Below are 21,015 nucleotides of genomic sequence, written 5' to 3' on the forward strand. Positions count from 1 at the left end.
TGCGCCGGTCGCAGCCGCCCGCGCGTTAGTGCGCCGGTCGCAGCCGCCCGCGCTGTTCAGAACCATACTATTAGACCCACTGTCCCTTGGCTTTAAGTAAACAAATTAAGATTTATTGTCTTCAGAGTTCAGTCTATATAATTCTAGGTCAGGGTTCAGCAAAGTCGTGGCTTGTGGATCAAATCGAGCCTGATACCTGTTTTTATCAATGCAGCTTCATTGGAACACAGCCACACCAGTTCATGTATGTATTGTCCATAACAGCTTTTATGTTACAACAGCAGAGATGACTAGTTGTGACTCAGACCTTATGACCCAAAAGCCCCCAGATGTATTCCCATGCTGTTTTTGGAAAAATTTTGCTCCCCTGTGTTCTAGGTTGCTGAGATCATTTTGAAACTACTCTTGATTATTTCACTTAAGTATCATTCCATTATCTCTTTCCCTGAGCCAACTACAGATTTATCTCTAAGTTGTTCACAAAATATTTGGGCCTTGGGCAGGCACAGGGCACAAACACTTGAGAGTGCCTTCAGTTGACTGTGATTACTACTCACTGGACACACTTATCCAAAGAAGTATGAATACACTACCTGAGGCCATCGCCCAGTTTTCATTTGTCAGCTACATCATGTAACTGTTAAATGCTTTTCTCATTAGAAGATGAGGTCCAGACTCCAAGTGATCACTGTTTTTCCCTTCCCGGTGGGCTTCAAACGAACTTTGTTGTTTCTGTATCCTTCAACTCCACTTTAGCCCCATCTTTTGAAATCTGAATTCTTCATCTAATTATACTTTTCTGGCAGCTCTCCTACTACCCAGATAGAGACTGGTTATCTGTCAACAAATCTGATTATTCTTCCGAGCTTTCTTTTTGATCTCGGTGCCCAAGTGACTGAGTTCTAGTCAATGGAAGGATTGCAAAAGTGATGTGTGCTTCTTCCAGGCCTGGCCCACAAGGGCATCCCACTGATGACCCTCCATGGTCCTTTGCTTTCACAGCCTGGAAGCAGATGAACACAAAGACCTTAGAAGACATTTGTTAAAGATGACCATGAGATAGAAGGAAGCCAGGTCCCTGGATCTTCTCTTAGACGGGAGCCACCCACCACTGAGGAACATCAGTTTCAGACTTGAACAAGAAATAAACTTGTATTTAAGCCACTATCTATGTTTCGAGGTTTGCTTGTTATAAAAGAGAGGGTAATTTTACAAGTTTTCTATCATTCTCAGCATATCACTACCACAGGCTCTATGACTGCATATCGAAATATCCTCATAACCAGTTTTCTGGACAAAGAGGTTACAAGTCATGCAAAGTGGATGTAAGGGGTCTTTCACTATGTCCTCGCCTACCTTTGCCTAAATTTCCATGTCACAGTTTTTGTTTTGTATTTTCTAGTAGTTCATTCATTAAAAAAAAAAAAATAATGCCCAGAGGTTTGTGAACTGATTCAATCATTCAACAGATGTGGTGCCCTCACTAGGCACCAAGTAAGTGCTAAACCAGACAGACATACTTCTGCTTCTAGTAATTCCTGATTAGTATTCTTAAAGAACTCAGTAAACACTGGTGAGACACAGTTTCCTCAGCTATCATCACACTGGGATAGCAAAGGTGACCTAGTGTCTAATGAAAACAGTATAAGTTCATGACATTTGACACAGGCCTGACATATGATCGGTACTCTGTTGGGAAGGAAGAAAACTTTCCTCTACCCTTCTAGGTTCCCTTGTCTAAACTAAGAATTAAATTGATGTGTAGCTCATTCATTCTTTTTTTGTGGGGGCAAGGGCTGCACTGTATGTGGGATCCCAGTTCCCCAAACAGGGATCAAACCCATGCCCCCTGCATTGGGAGCACAGTGTCTTAACCACTGGACTGCCAGGGAAGTCTGGCACATTCATTCTTAACTGAGAAAAGCAAAGCAAAATAGGCGCAGTTGTTCTGTCTATTAATAGTTCAGCAATGTACATCTTCCTCAAGAAGAGAGCCTCACACTTCCTTCTTATTTTCCTTTATTTTAGGACTTCCCTTTTCATAGAATGATGCTAGTTGGCTGGTTCCTTTAGTGTTTCTGCAAACTCACTCTGGGTTTTAGCCTTTCTGACACTCTTCACAGTTTTATGCCACCCTTTTTTCTTGGTTAACATGCCCTTCCTACTCATCTGTTTCAGGGTCAAAGTTGAGAGAACATGGTAAGTCACTGAGTTCTCCCCATTTTGTTTTCTTAATAAGATTAGTTATTACTTTGATATTTTGGAATGCTACCATCTTTCCTCTCTTTAGTGCTAATCTTTGACATTTGATTAAAATGTCTTATTTATTATCTGTCTGGTCAGGGAAGTTCCACATGCCATATGTCGTGGCCAAAAATTTTAAGTCTATTTGCTGTTGCTATTGTTGGGCTTCCCTGGTGGCTCAGATGGTAAAGAATCCACCTGCCAATACAGAAGACTGGGGCTTGATCCTGGGTTGCGGAGATCCCCTGGAGAAAGAAATGGCAACCCCTCCAAGCAAGAATATATTCTTGCTTGAAGAATTCCATGGACAGAGGAGCCTGATGGGTTTCTGATGAGTCCAGGGGGTCGCAAAGAGTCAGACATGACTGAGAAACTTTCAGTCCCCTAGTGGCATTCAACAAGGACAGGGACTCCCTTCACTGCTTAGAACAAGGCCCAGCACACAGTAGACACGCAAGTATTGTATCTGTTGAATGAATGGATGAGTGAAATCATGTCCATCTTTTCTCTAAATTTGATCCCAACTTACTTTTCTATAACTCAAGACACAGATGTAATTAAGTCTAGCTTACTCCCTCTCTTTATTATTTAGGAGTACCAACTATCCAACTCTATTCTCTCAAATTGCAGTTCTCAGCCTTGGCTACACATTTTAGGACTCCTGTGGATCTTCTGAAATCCCAGTGCTCAGGTCACACTCCAGATCAGTGAAATCCAAATCTCTTAGAGGTGGGATACAGACCTTAGGAGGGACACTGCCTAGGTGACTGCAGTGTGTAGCCAAGATTAAGAATCGCCACTGGGCTCCTGTTGTTTCTGTAATACAGTTTTCTTTCCTGTTAGTGAAAATTAAGTTGAGAAACCAGTAATGATTATGATATCATCTTGTGAGGGATCCTAAGATAATAATAATGAACATTTCTCAATTGCTTACTATGTTGGGCATTGTACTAAGGATTTTTCTTATATTATTTCCTTTGATCTCAAGTCCTCCCTGAGAGGAAAGATAATTAGCCCCACTTTGTAAACAAGGTTACTGGTAACCTCAGGAAGGTAAAAGAAAGTTCTCTCTTTCATGGGCGATTTTGCCTCCCAGTAGTGTTACAAGATAAAATACTGGTTATTGTTTAGTCACTAAGTTGTGACTGACTCTTCTGAAACCCTATGGACTGTAGCCCACCAGGCTCCTCTCTCCATGGGATTTCCCAGGCAAGAATACTGGAGTGGGTTGCCATTCCCTTCTCCAGAGGATCTTCCCAACCCAGGGATCAAACCCATGTCTCCTGCATTGGCAGGTGGATTCTTTACCACTGAGCCACCAATGCTATGCTATGCTAAGTCACTTCAGTCGTGTCTGACTCTGTGTGACCCCATAGACAGCAGCCACCAGGCTCCCCCGTCCCTGGGATTCTCCAGGCAAGAACACTGGAGTGGGTTGCCATTTCCTTCTCCAATGCATGAAAGTGAAAAGTGAAAGCGAAGTCGCTCAGTCGTGTCCAACTCTTTGCAACCCCATGGACTGCAGCCTACAAGGCTCCTCCATCCATGGGATTTTCCAGGCAAAAGTACTGGAGTGGGGTGCCATTGCCTTCTCCACTGAGCCACCAAGGAAGCCCTCAAATACAGGATTCCCAGTTAAATTTGAATTTCACATAAAGTACACATGATTTTTAAATAAAATTTTATACCAAATTTTGCATGGAACATACTCATACCCAAATGTCATTTGTTGTTCACCAGAAATTCCAATTTACCTGGGTGTTCTCTAAATCTGGTGACCCCACCCCCAGGGAACATTTAGCTATGTTTGGAGATATTTCTGGTTGTCAAATGGAGGGCGTGTTCCTGGCATATAAGTAGGTGGAGGCCAAGTATGCTCCTTAAGATCTTACAATGTTCAGGACAGCTCCCACAAAAAAGAGTCATCCAGCTTTAAATGCCAACAGTGCCAAGGTGGAGAAACCCAGATCTAATAGATGGTGGGAAAGATAATTGCATTATGCCTCTGGCAACTTTTATAGTTTGTCCTCAGACAGCCTTATTTCATCCTCTGCCTAGCTAAAATAATATTTAAGATTTTTTATATTTGCATTAGTATGTTGTGCCTAGGGATAGCATGTTTCTATGGATCCTGATACCTCTTTGGGATCAGGCTATGGCCACTTGCTGAAATATCTTTCTGTGCTTTCTCTTTCAGCCCCACATTTTTACTTACTGTTTCAAAATCTATGTGGTCCCAACTAAGATGCCTACTCGCTGAAGTCCTCTTTGCACCAATCTGACTTAGCTACAGTTAGCACAGAGAAATCTGAGACTGAAAGAAAGATGTGATTAAAAAAACCCCAGACAGCAAAGGGACAAGACAGATGCATGCAAAATAGTTTATTGCTAACAGAATGATGCTTCTGTAGAAAACAAATTTGTATGTTGTGAACACCATTAGCACAAATGGCAAGTATTTGATAACTTCTAAAGAAAAGACTCTGATGCTGAGAAAGATTAAAGCAGGAGGAGAAGGGGACAACAGAGGACAAAATGGTTGGATGGCATCACCAACTCAATGGACACGAGTTTGAGCAAGCTCTGGGAGATGATTAAGGACAGGGAAGTCTGGCATGCTGCAGTCCATGGGGTTGTAAAGAGTAGGACACGACTGAGCTACTGAACAACAACAAAGATGTGCTATCTGCAGGTGTTTTTTCGAAACTTCAGCAAAAGAACACTGAAATGAATTTTCCTCAGTGATTTTATAGAACATGCATTTATGAGCTTGTCATGAAAAAATCTAAGTCGATTTATTTTATAGTATGCATATATTCTAATTTGATTTTAGAATCTTAAAAAGCATTCTGGGTATTCTTTCAAGCACTGTGACCAAACATAGGTTGTATTTGGTACAAAGTTTTAACTATTTCTTAAACATTGAACCCTGTGCCAGAATTTGAATTTCAAAAGATTTATCTTTTTCAGGTGTAATTTTAACACACTCACTTTAGGGTGTTTCTAAAAATTGATTTGCAAGGTAACAGATGTCAACTTTATGCCCCCAAAGGTTAGAGTTTGAGTTACTTCCCAAAGTAAAAATCACTTGCTATTCAGACTTAAAAAAAAAAATATATATATATATATATATACACTTATTTCTATTATTTCTAAATAGAGGATTACTGTGTTTTAAAATCATCACATTCGCTTTATTTCTCCAAAAAAGAAGAGACCATGAGTTTTGGATAATATAAAGAGTTCTATCCAAAGGTTCTCTTATCTGCATTAGCTAGAGATAATAATAATTATCACAATAGTCTTATACACATATACAGTTAGTTGAAATACACACACACATATATACAATTAAGTATAATTGCTTCTTAATAAATATAAATTCTTTCTGCTGCTCAAAATTTAATATTGAATGTTTATAAGATATGTATTTGGCGTTTCTGGACACACTTTATGTGTCTGTCTCTGAAACTATTAGTTGACTGTCTCTGTTAATTTGACTTTTCTACTCCACTCTCTTCTGGTTCATTTCATAAATATCCTAAACAGATACATCAATTCTTAATAGAAGGCATCAACTGACAGTTTACACACCAGAACTCTTTGAACTCCTTGCCCCCAAATCCTCATCTTATTCTATCAATTCTAAACTACCATGCTAAGATCCCTCAGTTCAGTTCAGTTCAGTCGCTCAGTTGTGTCCGACTCTTTGTGACCCCATGAATTGCAGCACGCCAGGCCTCCCTGTCCATCACCAACTCCCGGAGTTCACTCAAGTTCATGTCCATCGAGTCAGTGATGCCATCCAGCCATCTCATCCTCTGTCGTCCCCTTCTCCTCCTGCCCCCAATCCCTCCCAGCATCAGAGTCTTTTCCAATGAGTCAACTCTTTGCATGAGGTGGCCAAAGTACTGGAGTTTCAGCTTTAGCATCAGTCCTTCCAAAGAACACCCAGGACTGATCTCCTTTAGAATGGACTGGTTGGATCTCCTTGCAGTCCAAGGGACTCTCAAGAGTCTTCTCCAACACCACAGTTCAAAAGCATCAATTCTTTGGTGCTCAGCGTTCTTCACAGTCTAACTCTCACATCCATACATGACCACTGGAAAAACCATTACCCAGTCCTAACCAAGTTGTTACACTGAAAGATCTGCTTTAAATTTGAAAATCTCAAAAATCTCAACTATTACTCCCCTAGTCTTCTCCCCCATCCCAACACAAGGCACTTCAAAGGCTCTGTTGAGTCTCTCTACCACAATAAACTCAGATTTGTCTTACAAAAAGGTAGTTTTAGGGATATTTCAGGGAGCCAACTTTTGACATTAGATTATGAATTCCTAAAGGGTTTCCCAGGTGATGCTAGTGGTAAAGAACCCGCCTGCCAATGATGTAGATGTAAGATATGTGGATTCAGTCCCTGGGTCAGGAAAATCCCCTGGAGGAGGAAATGGCAACCCATTCCAGTATTCTTGCCTGGAGAATCTCATGGATAGAGGAGCCTGGAGGGCTACAGTCCATAGGATCGCAAAGAGTTGGACATGACTGAAGTGACTTAGCACACACATGAATTCCTAAAAGGTTGCGTCTAATGTCTCACTAATCTTACCTGCAGTATCTGTACAGGGTTTCTCTGGGCAGGTGGTTATCAAAATGTTATCTTCAGAACAGCAGCAGCAGCAGCAGCATCTAGGATCTTGTAAGAAATAAAAATTCTCAGGCTTAAACTCAGCTCCATCAGAGGACTGGTGGAACCCAGAAATCTGTGTTTTAACCAGCTCTCCAGAGGATCCTGATGTACTCTCAAGTTGCAGAACTACCATAGATCATAGCAGATTGTCAATACACAAGAATGTGATGAGTGTCAAGGGGAAGTACGGTAATTCCCAGTTAAAGTAGATAAAGTACAAGACCGCTTTTTGGAGGAAGTGACAACAGGGACTTGAAGGATTGGTAAAAATAGTAGAATGTAGTTAACTGTGGCTGAATAAAGTAGGGTTTAAGGGTACTGGGCCAGAGAACAGAAAATGGAAAGAGGCTGAAGCTAAATTGTGAACATCTAAGGAATGTGGACCTCTTTGTGATTATAGTTGAGGGTCACTGATAGTCACAATGCACTTAGGGATACCGTGTGTTACGGGGAAAATAATTCTGTGCTTCAGTGGAAAGCTATGCAGTGTCTAGAGTACACTCTTCTGGATTATCTAATTTTGATTCTATGGAAGCAGATTTACAACTCTGTAAAGTGTAAAAGCTGATAGCTATGCAAAATTATTCTAGTCTATAAACAAAGACATTCTTGTTTTGCAAGTTCTGTCCAAGAGACTTTGAATTGACTTTCTTCAGCAACAGTGGAAGAGTGTGTCCCCATCTGCACACGCATTCCAATAAGCCATGTCTATGTCTATTTGGATTCTCCTTTAAGTTGGCTGTAACATCTTTTTGTAGCATCTTATTGCTTCCTTAAGTAATGAGTTAAGTAAAGTATTTAACACGTTCATTTTTATATCGGTCTTGATGTTACCTTTTTGAGGGGGAAATCATCCTTAAATAGTACTCTCTGCCTGGAGGAGGGCATGGCAACCCACTCCAGTATTCTTGCCTACAAGAATCCCCATGGACAGAAAAGCCTAGTGAGCTACAGTCTATGGGGTTGCAAAGAATCGGACACACAACTGAGTAAGCACAGCAGCACAGTACTCCTTGACCATCTTATTTCTCTGTTTTTTGTTTTTTTTTTTTTAAATATGATATTCTTTTAAAATAGCAAAAGGATATATAATAGTTATTAATTGTATATTTATTAATTTGGGGGCTATGAAACTTTGCATCATGCTTCCTATAAAACTCATCTCCAGTAATAAAGGTATTTTAGAGCTTTTGAAATATTGTTATATTTTATGATAATAATTTTAACAGTAGGAAAAACTCTTAGGAAAAACAACAAGTTGTTCTAATAATAATCCTCCAGACAAAGATGATAATATTGTGCTATGCTGAGGCAAAACAAACAAGCTAAGGAGTGGAAGAGGTTTGCAGACAAATCTCAATTATTAGAGAAATGCAAATCAAAACTATAATGAGGTATTACCTCACACTCATCAGAATGGCCATCATCAAAAAGTCCACAAATAATAAATGCTGGTGAGGGTGTGAGAATACGGAACCCTCCTACACTGTTGCTGGAAATGTAAATTGGTGCAGCCACTATGGAAAATAGTGTGGAGGTTCCTCAAAAAACTAAAAATAGAGTTGTCATATGATCCAGCAATCCCACTCCTGGGCATATATCCATAAAAGGTGAAAACTCTTAATTGCAAAAATACACGCACCCCATTGTCCATAGCAGCACTATTTACAATAGCCAAGATATAGGAGAAACATAAATACACATCCACTGATGAATGGATAAAGAAGATGTGGTATATACACAGTATATTGTGCATATTTGCAGCAACATGGACGGACCTAGAGATTATGATACTAAGTGAAGTAAGTCTGAAAGAGAAAGACAAGCACCATGTTATCACTTATGCGGAGAATCTAGAATATGACACAAATAGGTTTATTTACAAAATAAAAACAGACTCACAGACATAGAAAACAAACTTACGTGGTAAAGGAAAAGGGAGGGGGTGAATTACGAGCATGGGATTGGCAGATAAAAACTCTTCTATTTAAAACAGATAGACAACAAGGTCCTACTGTTCCCTGTCACAGGGAACTATATTCAATATCTTGTAATAAACAATAATGGAAAAGAATATGAAAATGAATATAGCTGTATATAGATATTAATATATATAGAAATATATCTGAATACTTTGCTCCAGACCAGAACTAACACAACACTGTAAGTCAGTGATACTTCAATAAAAAAAGAGAAAAGCTCGTAGTTTAACTAACAGGTTTTTGAGGGCTAATGAGCAATACGGAAAATTTCATAAGAGGCTGTTTTCATGGAAAGAACAGAGAAAGAAAGACTAGGTGACTGGCCATCTACCAGGAAGAATAGGAAGAGGGAGAAAAAAAGATCTTAAGTCAAAATAAAAAACCACAGACATCTAACAAAGCAGCTTTTTATAAATAGGGAGACTCTCGGGGCACAACCTAAATTACAGAAGTGTACGGAGCAGCACCTGAGTGTCAGTCATTCTCTGATTCAAAGTCAGCACCCAGATTTCCTTCACTGTCCCATTATTCATTTATTCCTCCAAATACAGATTCATCAAAGGAAAACCTTAGATCTAAGTTATTCCATCAAATCCAAGCCAATAGACCAAATACAGCGCCACGCTGGGAAAACTACTTGGGGTTCAAATGGGAAGGTTTCTGGAAGCACCTTGCTCACTCATCCTCTGACTCACTCACAAGGCAGCCACTGAACCAGTCAGGCGTCGGTTGTTCATCTGTAAACAGTATAATGTCTGCATCTGGGGATGTTGGCAGAGTTCATTACTTAGTCTTTGAGAACCACTCTTTGGTGTCTACAGGAAGGAACCAGAAAATATAAAACATATTGCCACAAATACTGCCATTTAATAAGCTGCAAAAGTACTTGGTTTCTCTTTTTAATAGCTCGTGGGTTTCTCTTTTTAATAGCTCGTGGGATTCTCTTTTATCCCCTTTTCCAGAAACAAACAAAAAAAATGATATGCTTTTCAGTGGTTAGATACATGAAGGGTTTATATGATGTTGAAAGGAATGCCTTTCTATATGACAAATACATACCAGCTTAAAGGGTTTGCTATTGATCACGTAACATCAAAGGACCTTAGTCTGCACTTACAAGCATAGACTCTCAACAGAATGAGATCAGTACAGGACTCTATTAAATGCCTGATTTGGATGACTATGCAGCTCAACATTCCATCAATCAACCATTAAACTGAAGAATGCCGCAAGAGAGGAAACATGGGGCGAGATCAGAGGCATCACCAACTGCTTTTTCTTGTTTTTAAACACAACGAAGGCATTAAATCTAAGACCAACAGCCCAGAGTATTCACAAAGCATAACATCTACCACAGAATCAATTTTGAGAAAGGGAGCTTGGCAGATTTTTTTTAAGTCTTCTGGTTTTTACCAGGACTATATCTAAAATTGCCCACAGACCAAAAAATATGTGCTAATAACAGCACATATTTAAATCCTTTGGAGAAAATGGTATCTTGTTACATGATTAACCCTTTTTACTATAAGAAACTTCTTCTAGTTATTTTTACAATTTCTAGGACATAAGTTCATTTATTTTGATTTTTTTATTATTTATTTTATTTTTTAAATTTTATTTTATTATTTAACTTTACAATATTGTATTGGTTTTGCCATTTATCAAAAGGTATACATGTGTTCCCCATCCTGAACCCTCCTCCCTCCTCCCTCCCCATACCATCCCTCTGGGTCGTCCCAGTGCACCAGCCCAAGCATCTAGTATTGTGCATCGAACCTGGACTGGCAACTCGTTTCACATATGATATTATACATGTTTCAATGCCATTCTCCCAAATCATCCCACCCTCGCCCTCTCCCACAGAGTCCAAAAGACTGTTCTATACATCTGTGTCTCTTTTGCTGTCTCATATACAGGGTTATTGTTACCATCTTTCTAAATTCCATATATATGTGTTAGTATACTGTATTGGTGTTTTTCTTTCTGGCTTACTTCACTCTGTATAATAGGCTCCAGTTTCATCCACCTCATTAGAACTGATTCAAATGCATTCTTTTTAATGGCTGAGTAATACTCCAGTGTGTATATGTACCACAGCTTTCTTATCCATCCATCTGCTGATGGACATCTAGGTTGCTTCCATGTCCTGGCTATTATAAACAGTTCTGCGATGAACATTGGGGTACACGTGTCTCTTTCAATTCTGGTTTCCTCAGTGTGTATGCCCAGCAGTGGGATTGCTGGGTCATAAGGCAGTTCTATTTCCAGTTTTTTAAGGAATTTCCACACTGTTCTCCATAGTGGCTGTACTAGTTTGCATTCCCACCAACAGTGTAAGAGGGTTCCTTTTTCTCCACACCCTCTTCAGCATTTATTGCTTGTAGCTTTTGGATCACAGCCATTCTGACTGGTGTGAAATGGTACCTCATAGTGGTTTTGATTTGCATTATTTTGATATTTTAAAAAAGTGTATGAAATATTCTAACACACTAAAAAGTTGACACAAGAGCATAATAACTAATAGGACAGTTTCAAACATTTCCAAGATTTTACCACATTAGTATCACTTACTGCTACTGTCTTTGCCAAAATGTTTTAAAGCAAATTCCAGCCATATTATTTCACCCCTATATATCTTGGTATTCATGTCTACATTTTAAAAGATTTGGGAACTTCCCTTGTGGTCCAGTGGCTAAGACTCCAAGCACCCAACACGGTGGCCTGGGTTCGATCCCTGGCTGGAGAACTAGATCCCATATGCCACAACAAAGATCAAAGATTCCAGGTGCTGCACCTAAGACCTGGTGCCACCTCATAAATAAATACACAAAATATAAAAAAGCAGTAAAATAAGTAATTTGGACATTAATCATTAACCATTAGGTGCCTTTCTGTTGTTCAGTCTCTCAGTCATGTAGGACTCTTTGAGACCTCATGGACTGCAGCACGCCAGGCTCCTCTGCCCATCACCATCTCCTGGAGCTCCCTCAAACTCATGTCCGTCAAGTCGGTGATGCCATCCAACCATCTCGTCTTCTGTTGTCCCCTTCTTCTCCTGCCTTCAATCTTTCCTTAGGGTCTTCTCTAATGTTGTCCGCTCTTCACATCAGGTGGCCAAAGTATTGGAGCTTCAGCTTCAGCATCAGTCCTTCCAATGATATTCAGGGTTAATTTCCTTTAGGATTGACTGGTTTGATCTCTTTGCAGTCCAGGGACTCTCAAGAGTCTTCTCCAGCACCACAGTTCAAAAGCACCAATTCTTCAGCATTCAGCTTTCTTTACGGGCCAATTCTCACATCCATACGTGACTACTGGAAAAACCATAGCTTTGACTATATGGACCTTTGTTGGAACCTTTGATAGGTTTCCTTATCACACCAAATAAAATTAGCATTTAGAAGCCAAGAACTAGTCCATGCCCAATTTCTCCAATAGGTGAAAAAGTCTTTTTGCACTTGGCTTGTGGAATCACAGTCCAAACAAGATCTACCTGTTACAATTATTTCAGTCTCTAGTCACCTAGACCAGTGCTTTGCAAGCTCTAATGTGCAAATGAATCACTTAGGGATCTTAAGATTCAGTAAGACCTGAAGCAGGATCTGAGATATCCTCTGTCTAGGTGGTGTCAGTGTTGCTGGACTCAAAATGGAGCGTATTTGAAGCAGTAAGATACAAGCAAAGGCTCTGCTGGTGTTTATTTTGTGCATGCCAATGGCTTGTTGCAGAAACAGGTCACTGATGCTGGGCTATAGCCCATGGTCTGAATTTCCATGTTTGTCTCCATTTGGTATTATTTATTCCTCTTCTAATATCGTTAGTTTCTGTGAATAATGTTTGCTCTAAACCTCGAATAGATTCAATCTCACCTATTTCCACATGAATATCTTAAGGAGTATTATTTGATTCAAAGTACTATTCAATCTGTATGAATATCACATGCTTTATGGCAACTGCTGTGTTAAATAGCTGGTTCTAGAGTCAGATTTCTGTGATTCAACTTCACCTCTATCACTGACTATTTATACAACTTTGGAAAAGTTAATTTTTCCTGACTCAGTTTCCTTATCTGTAAAATGAGTATAATAATGCTCTCCTCTTATAGAGTAACCAAAGAATGATGTGGCATTTGTTCAAGAAATGTAATCTATTATTATTATTGTTATTGATTATGTAATCTTTTTATTCCAAGTTAAAATATTTTAGTTCCTGAGACTTCCTTCTAAGTTCTAAAACTAACTTCTCAGTTCTTCCTTCATTTTAGGCTCCCCTAGAAGCTATAGCTTTTCTCTCCTTCTGTACAGTGCAGATTATAGAACTGGGCAGGATCCTAAGGGGGAGAATATTATTTGTTTTTGGAGGATTTCCTTTCCATGCTTTTTCAGGGTATCATAACTAGAAATTAAGACTTTAAAAAATATTAGATCAACTCGAGTAAGTCTTTCGAAAAGTATCAGTTCTTGGCAGTTCATTAATAAAATTTAGGTAATAAAATTGTACAATATGAAATGGCCCAAATCACCCATCTTAAGTGGATACCGTAAAACTAAGGAAACTTGTTGTTCATGCATATAATCTTATATAAAGTATAGAACTTTTTGTACATTATCAGTAATTGATACTAGGACTAGGGTTTAGTCAGAGAGCAAATCTTCAAGATTATTGAAGTTGAGTTGATGGGACACTCTGATATTTCCTTATCTCTCTTTTAACTTGTGAAGTTTGAAGAGAATCCCCAAATTAAACTTGATACTTTGGGAAATCTAAGAAGCTAGGGAAGAAAGCCTAGGTCAATTCACAACAGCACAGTGCATTCCGAATTTTTTTTATGAGTGACTATATATATGAACACAACACATGATTTATATGGACAAGAAGTCTGCAGCAGTAAGTTGAAACCATGACTTGTAAATTATTCCTTCTCTTCTAATAAATTGCATCAGCACAGAATCACTTAGAGTCATCTTTCATTGCAAGCAAGCTCTGGCACAGATGATCAGGGCCAAAAATAAATGAGGCAAGGAGCCCAATATTTTTCTACACTTTGCTCTTTTTCCTTTTGAGCTTGATTTTCTCAAATGACTTTCCTATGAGACAATGAATGTATTTGTTTCAGAGATGTATTCTCTTAGTTTAACGATATGGAGAGTGAGATAAGAAGGTAGAATTGGCAAAGAGTACTAGCAGCAAACCAAAATAATTGAAGAGAATAGTCTGAAAGTCAATTACTTTTGAAGACTTATTTGCAAGACAGCCATAGGATAGTGACATTACCATAATTTTACAATTATGTAGTGTTCGGGAATCAGTATTTACATGTGATACAAGTAAAGAAAAACTAGAAATCATATGTTAGACTATATAACTATGTCTAACAACACAGTAAAAATTTAAATGAAAAAAAGGTGGTATATAAAAAGTGCTCCCCCCTTTTTCAGTACCTATAATATATACACATCCATATATAGCACCTAAAACCACATGTAATATATACATGCACCCCACTCCAGTACTCTTGCCTGGAAAATCCCGTGGACGGAGGAGCCTGGTGGACTGCAGTCCATGAGGTCGCTAGGAGTCGGACACGACTTAGCGACTTCACTTTCACTTTTCACTTTCATGCATTGGAGAAGGAAACAGCAACCCAATCCAGTGTTCTTGCCTGGAGAATCCCAGGGATGGCGGAGCCTGGTGGCTGCCGTCTATGGGGTCGCAAAGAGTCGGACACAACTGAAGCGACTTAGCAGCAGTAGCAGCAATATATACATACACACATATATATATACACACACATACAGCACCTAAACCAAATCCATACAGAATAAGAATTAGCTAACAATGACAATCCATCTATTATCAGATAATAGAGCATCGTATTAGGCAATTTGTTTCATTTTCAGACATTTGATTGCATTTAGCCTGAAATTACTGATTCAAAGCCAAACATAAAAAGGAATTAGATGGAATAAGTCTACTTAGAAACAAGGTTGAATTTTATTAAAATTAAAATTTAGAATTTAGGCCACAGAAATTTTCCAAATCATCCATGTAAAGATAAAGGTACAGAAGATGTATTATGTGACCCATCACCCACAGTGGATGCCACTGCAAAGCTAGGTATGTACTTATGTGATCACACCTGAAGGCAGTATTTGCTTCCACATTAAGCGTTAAGATCATTATTTTATCCCCCCCCCCAACCATTTATTAAAATCTGAATGGTGGGCCTAATTGGATTATGTTGTATCTTTCTTCATTCTTAACATTTGCAAGGACTTCCCTAGTGGTCTAGTGCTTAAGAATCCGTCTGTCAATGTAGGGGACATGGGTTTAATCTCTGTTCCAGGAAGGTTCCACAACTACTGAAACTCATGCCTAGAGCTCATGCCCTGAATAAGAGAAGCTATTGCAATGAGAAGTCCGTGCATTGCAACTAGGTCATTGCCCCTGTTCACTGCAACTAGAGAAAGCCCTCGCACAGGAATGAAGACACAGCACAGCCAAAAATAAATAAATAATATTTGCAAGATCTACATTTCCTAGGAAACCTTCTTCTTTCCCAAACTATATTTAATTTTAGTGACAGTGTATGTCTCTCTGTCGTGTCTGACTCTTTGTGATCCCATGGATTGCAGCCTGCCAGGCTCCTGTGTTCATGAGATTTCTCCAGGCAAGAATACTGGAGTGGGTTGCCATTCCCTTCTCCAGGGGATCTTCCCGATCGAGTGATCGAACTTGGGTCTCCGCCGTAGGATTCCTTACCATCTGAGCCACCAGGGAAACCTGTTTAGGTTTTAGGGACCATATCAATAACATTTTCTCAATGAGTGTAGACATTTTCTGTTTTCTTGTCCAGCATATGAACTAGAATATTCCCAGTGCTTCTGTTTTATTTCAGTTTCCAAACTGCAAGTCTTTAGCATATTTTTTCACAGTGTATTATGATGAGAAGCATAGCATTATATAACGTGTCATAATAAATAGCAGACATAGCAATTTCTTCAGAAAACTTTACTGAAGGACTTTTTTCAGATGACGATTAAATCACTGCATCAGTAATATGTTCCCAAGTAAAAGTATGTTGAAAGTGATTGAACATTTATATGTTTTTATTTAGGCTCTTATCTTTCTTACTAGACTGATTATGATCTTCTATGACATGATCTAGCTCATTCCTGGCACACAGAGGCCATTCAATAAATATTTTTGAATGAATTAAATGAAAAAATATCAACAGACTCAATGAAAACATATTAATGTTCATTAAGTGCTCCAGTCTGGACTCATAGCCATGAAATATTCTACCTTTTACAATTCAATTTATAACTATTTAAAATTAAAGCCACAAAGACATTTTGATATTTATGAGTGTGTGTACCCCAAAAAGAGTAATGCTGCTAAGTCACTTCAGTTGTGTCAGACTCTGTGCAACCCCAAAGACGGCAGCCCACCAGGCTCGCCTGTCCCTGGGATTCTCCAGGCAAGAACACTGGAGTGGGTTGCCATTTCCTTCTCCAGTGCATGAAAGCAAAAAGGGAAAGTGAAGTCGCTCAGTCGTGTCCAACTCCTAGCGACCCCATGGACTGCAGCCTACGAGGCTCCTCCGTCCATGGGATTTTCCAGGCAAGAATACTGGAGTGGGGTGCCACTGCCTTCTCCGAAAAGAGTAATAGATAAATGCAAAACAAGATGTATAAGAGTTCAAGGGTGACTATTTCTAAAAATACTTAATTTGTCTTCTTAATTTCATGTTCCATCCATACTTAGAAAAACAATGGCTGTTAACATCCTCACATTACAGTATCAAGAATCACTATAAAGTAGTCATGAGATGTGAGAAAACTATGGGTTTTAATTGTGTAGATGTAGTTACTACTGTTGTTTAGTCTTAGATGGCAAGAATACTGGAGTGGGTTGCTATTTCCTTCTCCAGGGGATCTTCGTGATCCAAAGATTGAACCCACATCTCCTGCAATAGCAGGCAAATTCTTTATCACTGAGCCACCAGGGAAGCCCCTGGATGTGTAGACTCAGATCTAAAAAACTTTAAACGTTTCCACAATCTTCCAGCTCTCCTTCCTGCCCCATATCTCTTACCACTCACATGTTAATCTTCTCTCCCTTTCATTCTTGAACCTGTTGTTGTTTAGTCATTCATATGTGTCCGACTCTTGGCGAACCCATGGACTTGCAGCACGCCAGGATTCTCTGTCCTTCACTATCTCTTGGAGTTTGCTCAAACTCATGTCCATTGAATCGATGATACCATCCAACCATCTCATCCTCTGTCACCCCCTTCTCCTCCTGCCCTTACTCTTTCTTAGCATCAGGGTCTTTTCCAATAAGTCGGTTCTTTACATCAGGTGGCCAAAGTATTGGAGCTTCGGCTTCGGCATCAGTCCTTCCAATGAATATTCAGGACCGATCCTTTACGATTAACTGGTTTGATCTCCTTGCAGTCCAAGGAACTCTCAAGAGTCTTCTCCAGCACCACAGTTCGAAAGCATCAATTCTTTAGGTGCTCAGCCTTCTTTATGGTCTATCTACCACATCTGTACAAGACTACTGAAAAACCATAATTTGACTAGATGAACCTTTTTCGGCAAAGTGATGTCTCTTATTTTTAATACGCTGTCTAGGTTTGCTATAGCTTTTCTTCTAAGGAGCAAGTGTCTTTTAATTTCATGGCTACAGTCACCGTCTGCAGTGATTCTGGAGCTCAAGAAAATAAAGTCTGTCACGGTTTCTACTTTTTCCCCATTTATTTGCCATGAAATGATGGGACCAGATGCCATGATCTTAGTTTTTTGAATGTTGAGTTTTAAGTCAGTCTTTTCATTCTCCTCTTTCATCTTCATCAAGAGGCTCTTTAGTTCCTCTTCGCTTTCTGCCATTAGGGTGCTGTCATCTGCATATCTAAGATTATTGATATTTCTCTTGCTACTGCTGCTGCTGCTAAGTCACTTCAGTTGTGTCCGACTCTGTGTGACCCTATAGACAGCAGCCCGCCAGGCTCCCCCATCCCTGGGATTCTTCAGGCAAGAACACTGGAGTGGGTTGCCATTTCCTTCTCCAATGCATGAAAGTGAAAAGGGAAAGTGAAGTCGCTCAGTTGTATCCGACTCTTAGTGACCCCGTGGACTGCAGCCTACCAGGCTCCTCCGTCCACGGGATTTTCCAGGCAAGAGTACTGGAGTGGGGTGCCACTGCCTTCTCCGATATTTCTCTTAGCAATCTTGATTCCAGCTTGGGCTTCACTCAGCCCAGTATTTCACATGATGTACTCTGCATAGAATTTAAATAAGCAGGGTGACAATATACAGCCTTGACATACTCCTTTCCCAATTTTGAGCCAGTTTGTTGTTCCATGTCCAGTTTTAATTGTTGCTTTTTGACCTGCACACAGGTGTCTCAGGAGGCAGATAAGGCAGTCTGGTATTCCTGTATTTGTCTTTGAGATATTTAATCAGCAGTTTCTTCTCCTTCCATGACTTCCATGTCTGATAACCATTACCTTTGATCCAGAAGATTCTCCCTTGCTCTCTTGACCTTGTGGTATATTCTTCCAGGCTTCACACTTGAGGTTAGGTCCCATTTTACACAGCAAAAGGCCAAAATAAAATCCTTCAGAGGACTGGTCTAATGTTTTCTTGAGCATAATGCTACAGGTTACATCCAGAAATTTCCATTTAACTGTCCTGTCCATTTACTGAATATTGGCTCAACTCTGATCCATGTATAAATAAGAGGCCAATGGCTTTCTACCCCTCTCCACTATGCCCCAGGTTTTTAAGATAGCTCCTGAGTAAAATAAAACAGTCCAGGAGATTAAAAACAAAAAGAAAACTTCTGGGTAGTGATCTCAAATCTTTCAGTGAAATAAATGTCTTTACTAATCTCAGGTCTATCTGAGCTCTTAAGAGTCTGGATGTTTTTATTAGTAGTTTTGGTAGAGAGCTCTGCTGTTCCTGATATCTTTCATTGATAAGCTATTTGGCTATTGCTGAATCTGGATCTATAAGAGAAGGTTATTGTGTGGATGGCTTCAGGATATTAGTTAGCTCATCTCTGGCTTTTAACCTTAATTCTAATTTTGATTACGTGCTAATACTCTTGAAACTAAAATTTTTTACACATGATTCCATTGAAAAACACTTTTCAGTGTAGACCACTGTCAGCTGACAAAGGATAAATGTTTTTTCACTAGAAAAGTCTGAAGTTCTTGTAATGGTAAATACACAAAAAATGATACCATGTGGTTTACTTTTAAAATTCAGTCCCCTTCTCCCACTCTTTTGTCTGGGGTGGGAGGAATCTCTTTTTTAAACCAACTTTTCACATCAGGGATTTCCAGGTAGAAATATTTTAACTGTCTTGTCCTACACCAGGCATATCTGACCCATCTTTTAAGGTGCTCTGAGACCTCATGTGAAGAGTTGACTCATTGGAAAAGACTCTGATGTTGGGAGGCATTGGGGGCAGGAGGAGAAGGGGACGACAGAGGATGAGATGGCTGAATGGCATCACTGACTCGATGGACATGAGTCTGAGTGAACTCCGGGAGTTGGTGATGGACAGGGAGGCCTGGCGTGCTGCGATCCATGGGGTCACAAAGAGTCGGACACAACTGAGCAACTGAACTGAACTGAACTGAGACCACATTCAGATTGTGCAACTGGCTGAATGGTACGAGTTCACAGAGGTCATGTAAGAAAGTAAGATGTTAGAATAGTTTGCAGCTGGTGTGTTTTAAGGTTAAATTTCTATCACCTATTGGTATATTTTTAAAATGCCCACCATGGATTTTTTAAATAATTTATGCTTATTTTATTGTCACCAATGACCAGAGAAGCAGAAAGGCCTGCATTACAGTCTCCTTCTAAAACAGACAGCTCTTTCCCTTCTATTTATATGTCACTTATATTTATATATTACATTCTGCTTTTTGATGTGCTGAAATTCTCATTCATTTCCCCTCATCAATGCTGCTCTGCCCGACTACTAACTATCCATTCTGCCCTTCTTCCTTCTTGATTCTATTTTGGATGACAGCGCGTTTAGCAAAAAAGCTAATTTTTCACTTTCTTTTTCTAGGTAGTTCTGTGACACAGTTCTAGAAACTAAGATAGAAGTGGAAGTCTGCTATAAGTTTTTCTTCACTGATACGGGTTTTACCCCTTTCTGCCTGTTACCTTCCTCCTATCTGAAAGATGGATGTGATGGCAAGAGCTATAGTAGTTCACAGAGAACAATGAGGAAAAGGCTAAGGAAATTTCAAAATGACACCAGCTTGACATCCTGAACCTTTACCAATGATTGCCTATTTCTGGACTTCTTTACACAGGAGAAAAATAAAGCTTTGTATGTTTTTTTTTTTTTTTTAATGTTTGCCATTTATTTTTTTAAATTTTATTTTATTATTTTTTTTAATTTTTTTAAAATTTTATTTTATTTTTAAACTTTACATAATTGTATTAGTTTTTCCAAATATCAAAATGAATCTGCCACAGGTATACATGTGTTCCCCATCCTGAACCCTCTTCCCTCCTCCCTCCCCATACCATCCCTCTGGGTCGTCCCAGTGCACTAGCCCCAAGCATCCAGTATCGTGCATCGAACCTGGACTGGCAACTCGTTTCTTACATGATATTTTACATGTTTCAATGTCATTCTCCCAAATCTTCCCACCCTCTCCCTCTCCCACAGAGTCCATAAGACTGTTCCATACATCAGTGTCTCTTTTGCTGTCTCGTACACAGGGTTATTGTTACCATCTTCCTAAATTCCATATATATGCGTTAGTATACTGTATTTATGTTTTTCCTTCTGGCTTACTTCACTCTGCATAATAGGCTCCAGTTTCATCCACCTCATTAGAACTGATTCAAATGTATTCTTTTTAATGGCTGAGTAATACTCCATTGTGTATATGTACCATAGCTTTCATAACTTTACATAATTGTATTAGTTTTGCCAAATATCAAAATGAATCCATCACAGGTATACATGTGCTCCCCATCCTGAACCCTCCTCCCTCCTCCCTCCCCATACCATCCCTCTGGGTCGTCCCAGTGCACTAGCCCCAAGCATCCAGTATCGTGCATC

At 39.4% G+C, this 21,015-nt stretch overlaps 1 protein-coding gene across 7 annotated transcripts in view; it reads right to left on the reverse strand.

The window, feature by feature from the left end:
• OXR1 (oxidation resistance 1) overlaps positions 1–21,015 on the reverse strand; it is a 446,019-nt gene that overhangs the window by 115,169 nt on the left and 309,835 nt on the right. For 2 of the 7 annotated variants that reach the window (XM_010863473.1, XM_010863468.1), the window contains exon 2: positions 6,851–6,937. The exons of 4 other annotated variants lie outside the window; for them this stretch is intronic. Coding sequence is in view for 1 of the 3 variants with exons in the window: in XM_010863468.1 (XP_010861770.1) it covers positions 6,851–6,937 (87 nt within the window). In the remaining 2 variants the exon portion in view is untranslated. Of the gene's footprint in view, positions 1–2,986; positions 3,080–6,850; positions 6,938–21,015 lie in introns of those variants that run through there. One more of the 7 variants, XM_010863475.1, reaches the window with a different exon arrangement.

The sequence above is a fragment of the Bison bison genome, unplaced genomic scaffold (genome assembly GCF_000754665.1).
Source record: "Bison bison bison isolate TAMUID 2011002044 unplaced genomic scaffold, Bison_UMD1.0 scf7180017864491, whole genome shotgun sequence".
Lineage (NCBI taxonomy): Eukaryota > Metazoa > Chordata > Mammalia > Artiodactyla > Bovidae > Bison > Bison bison.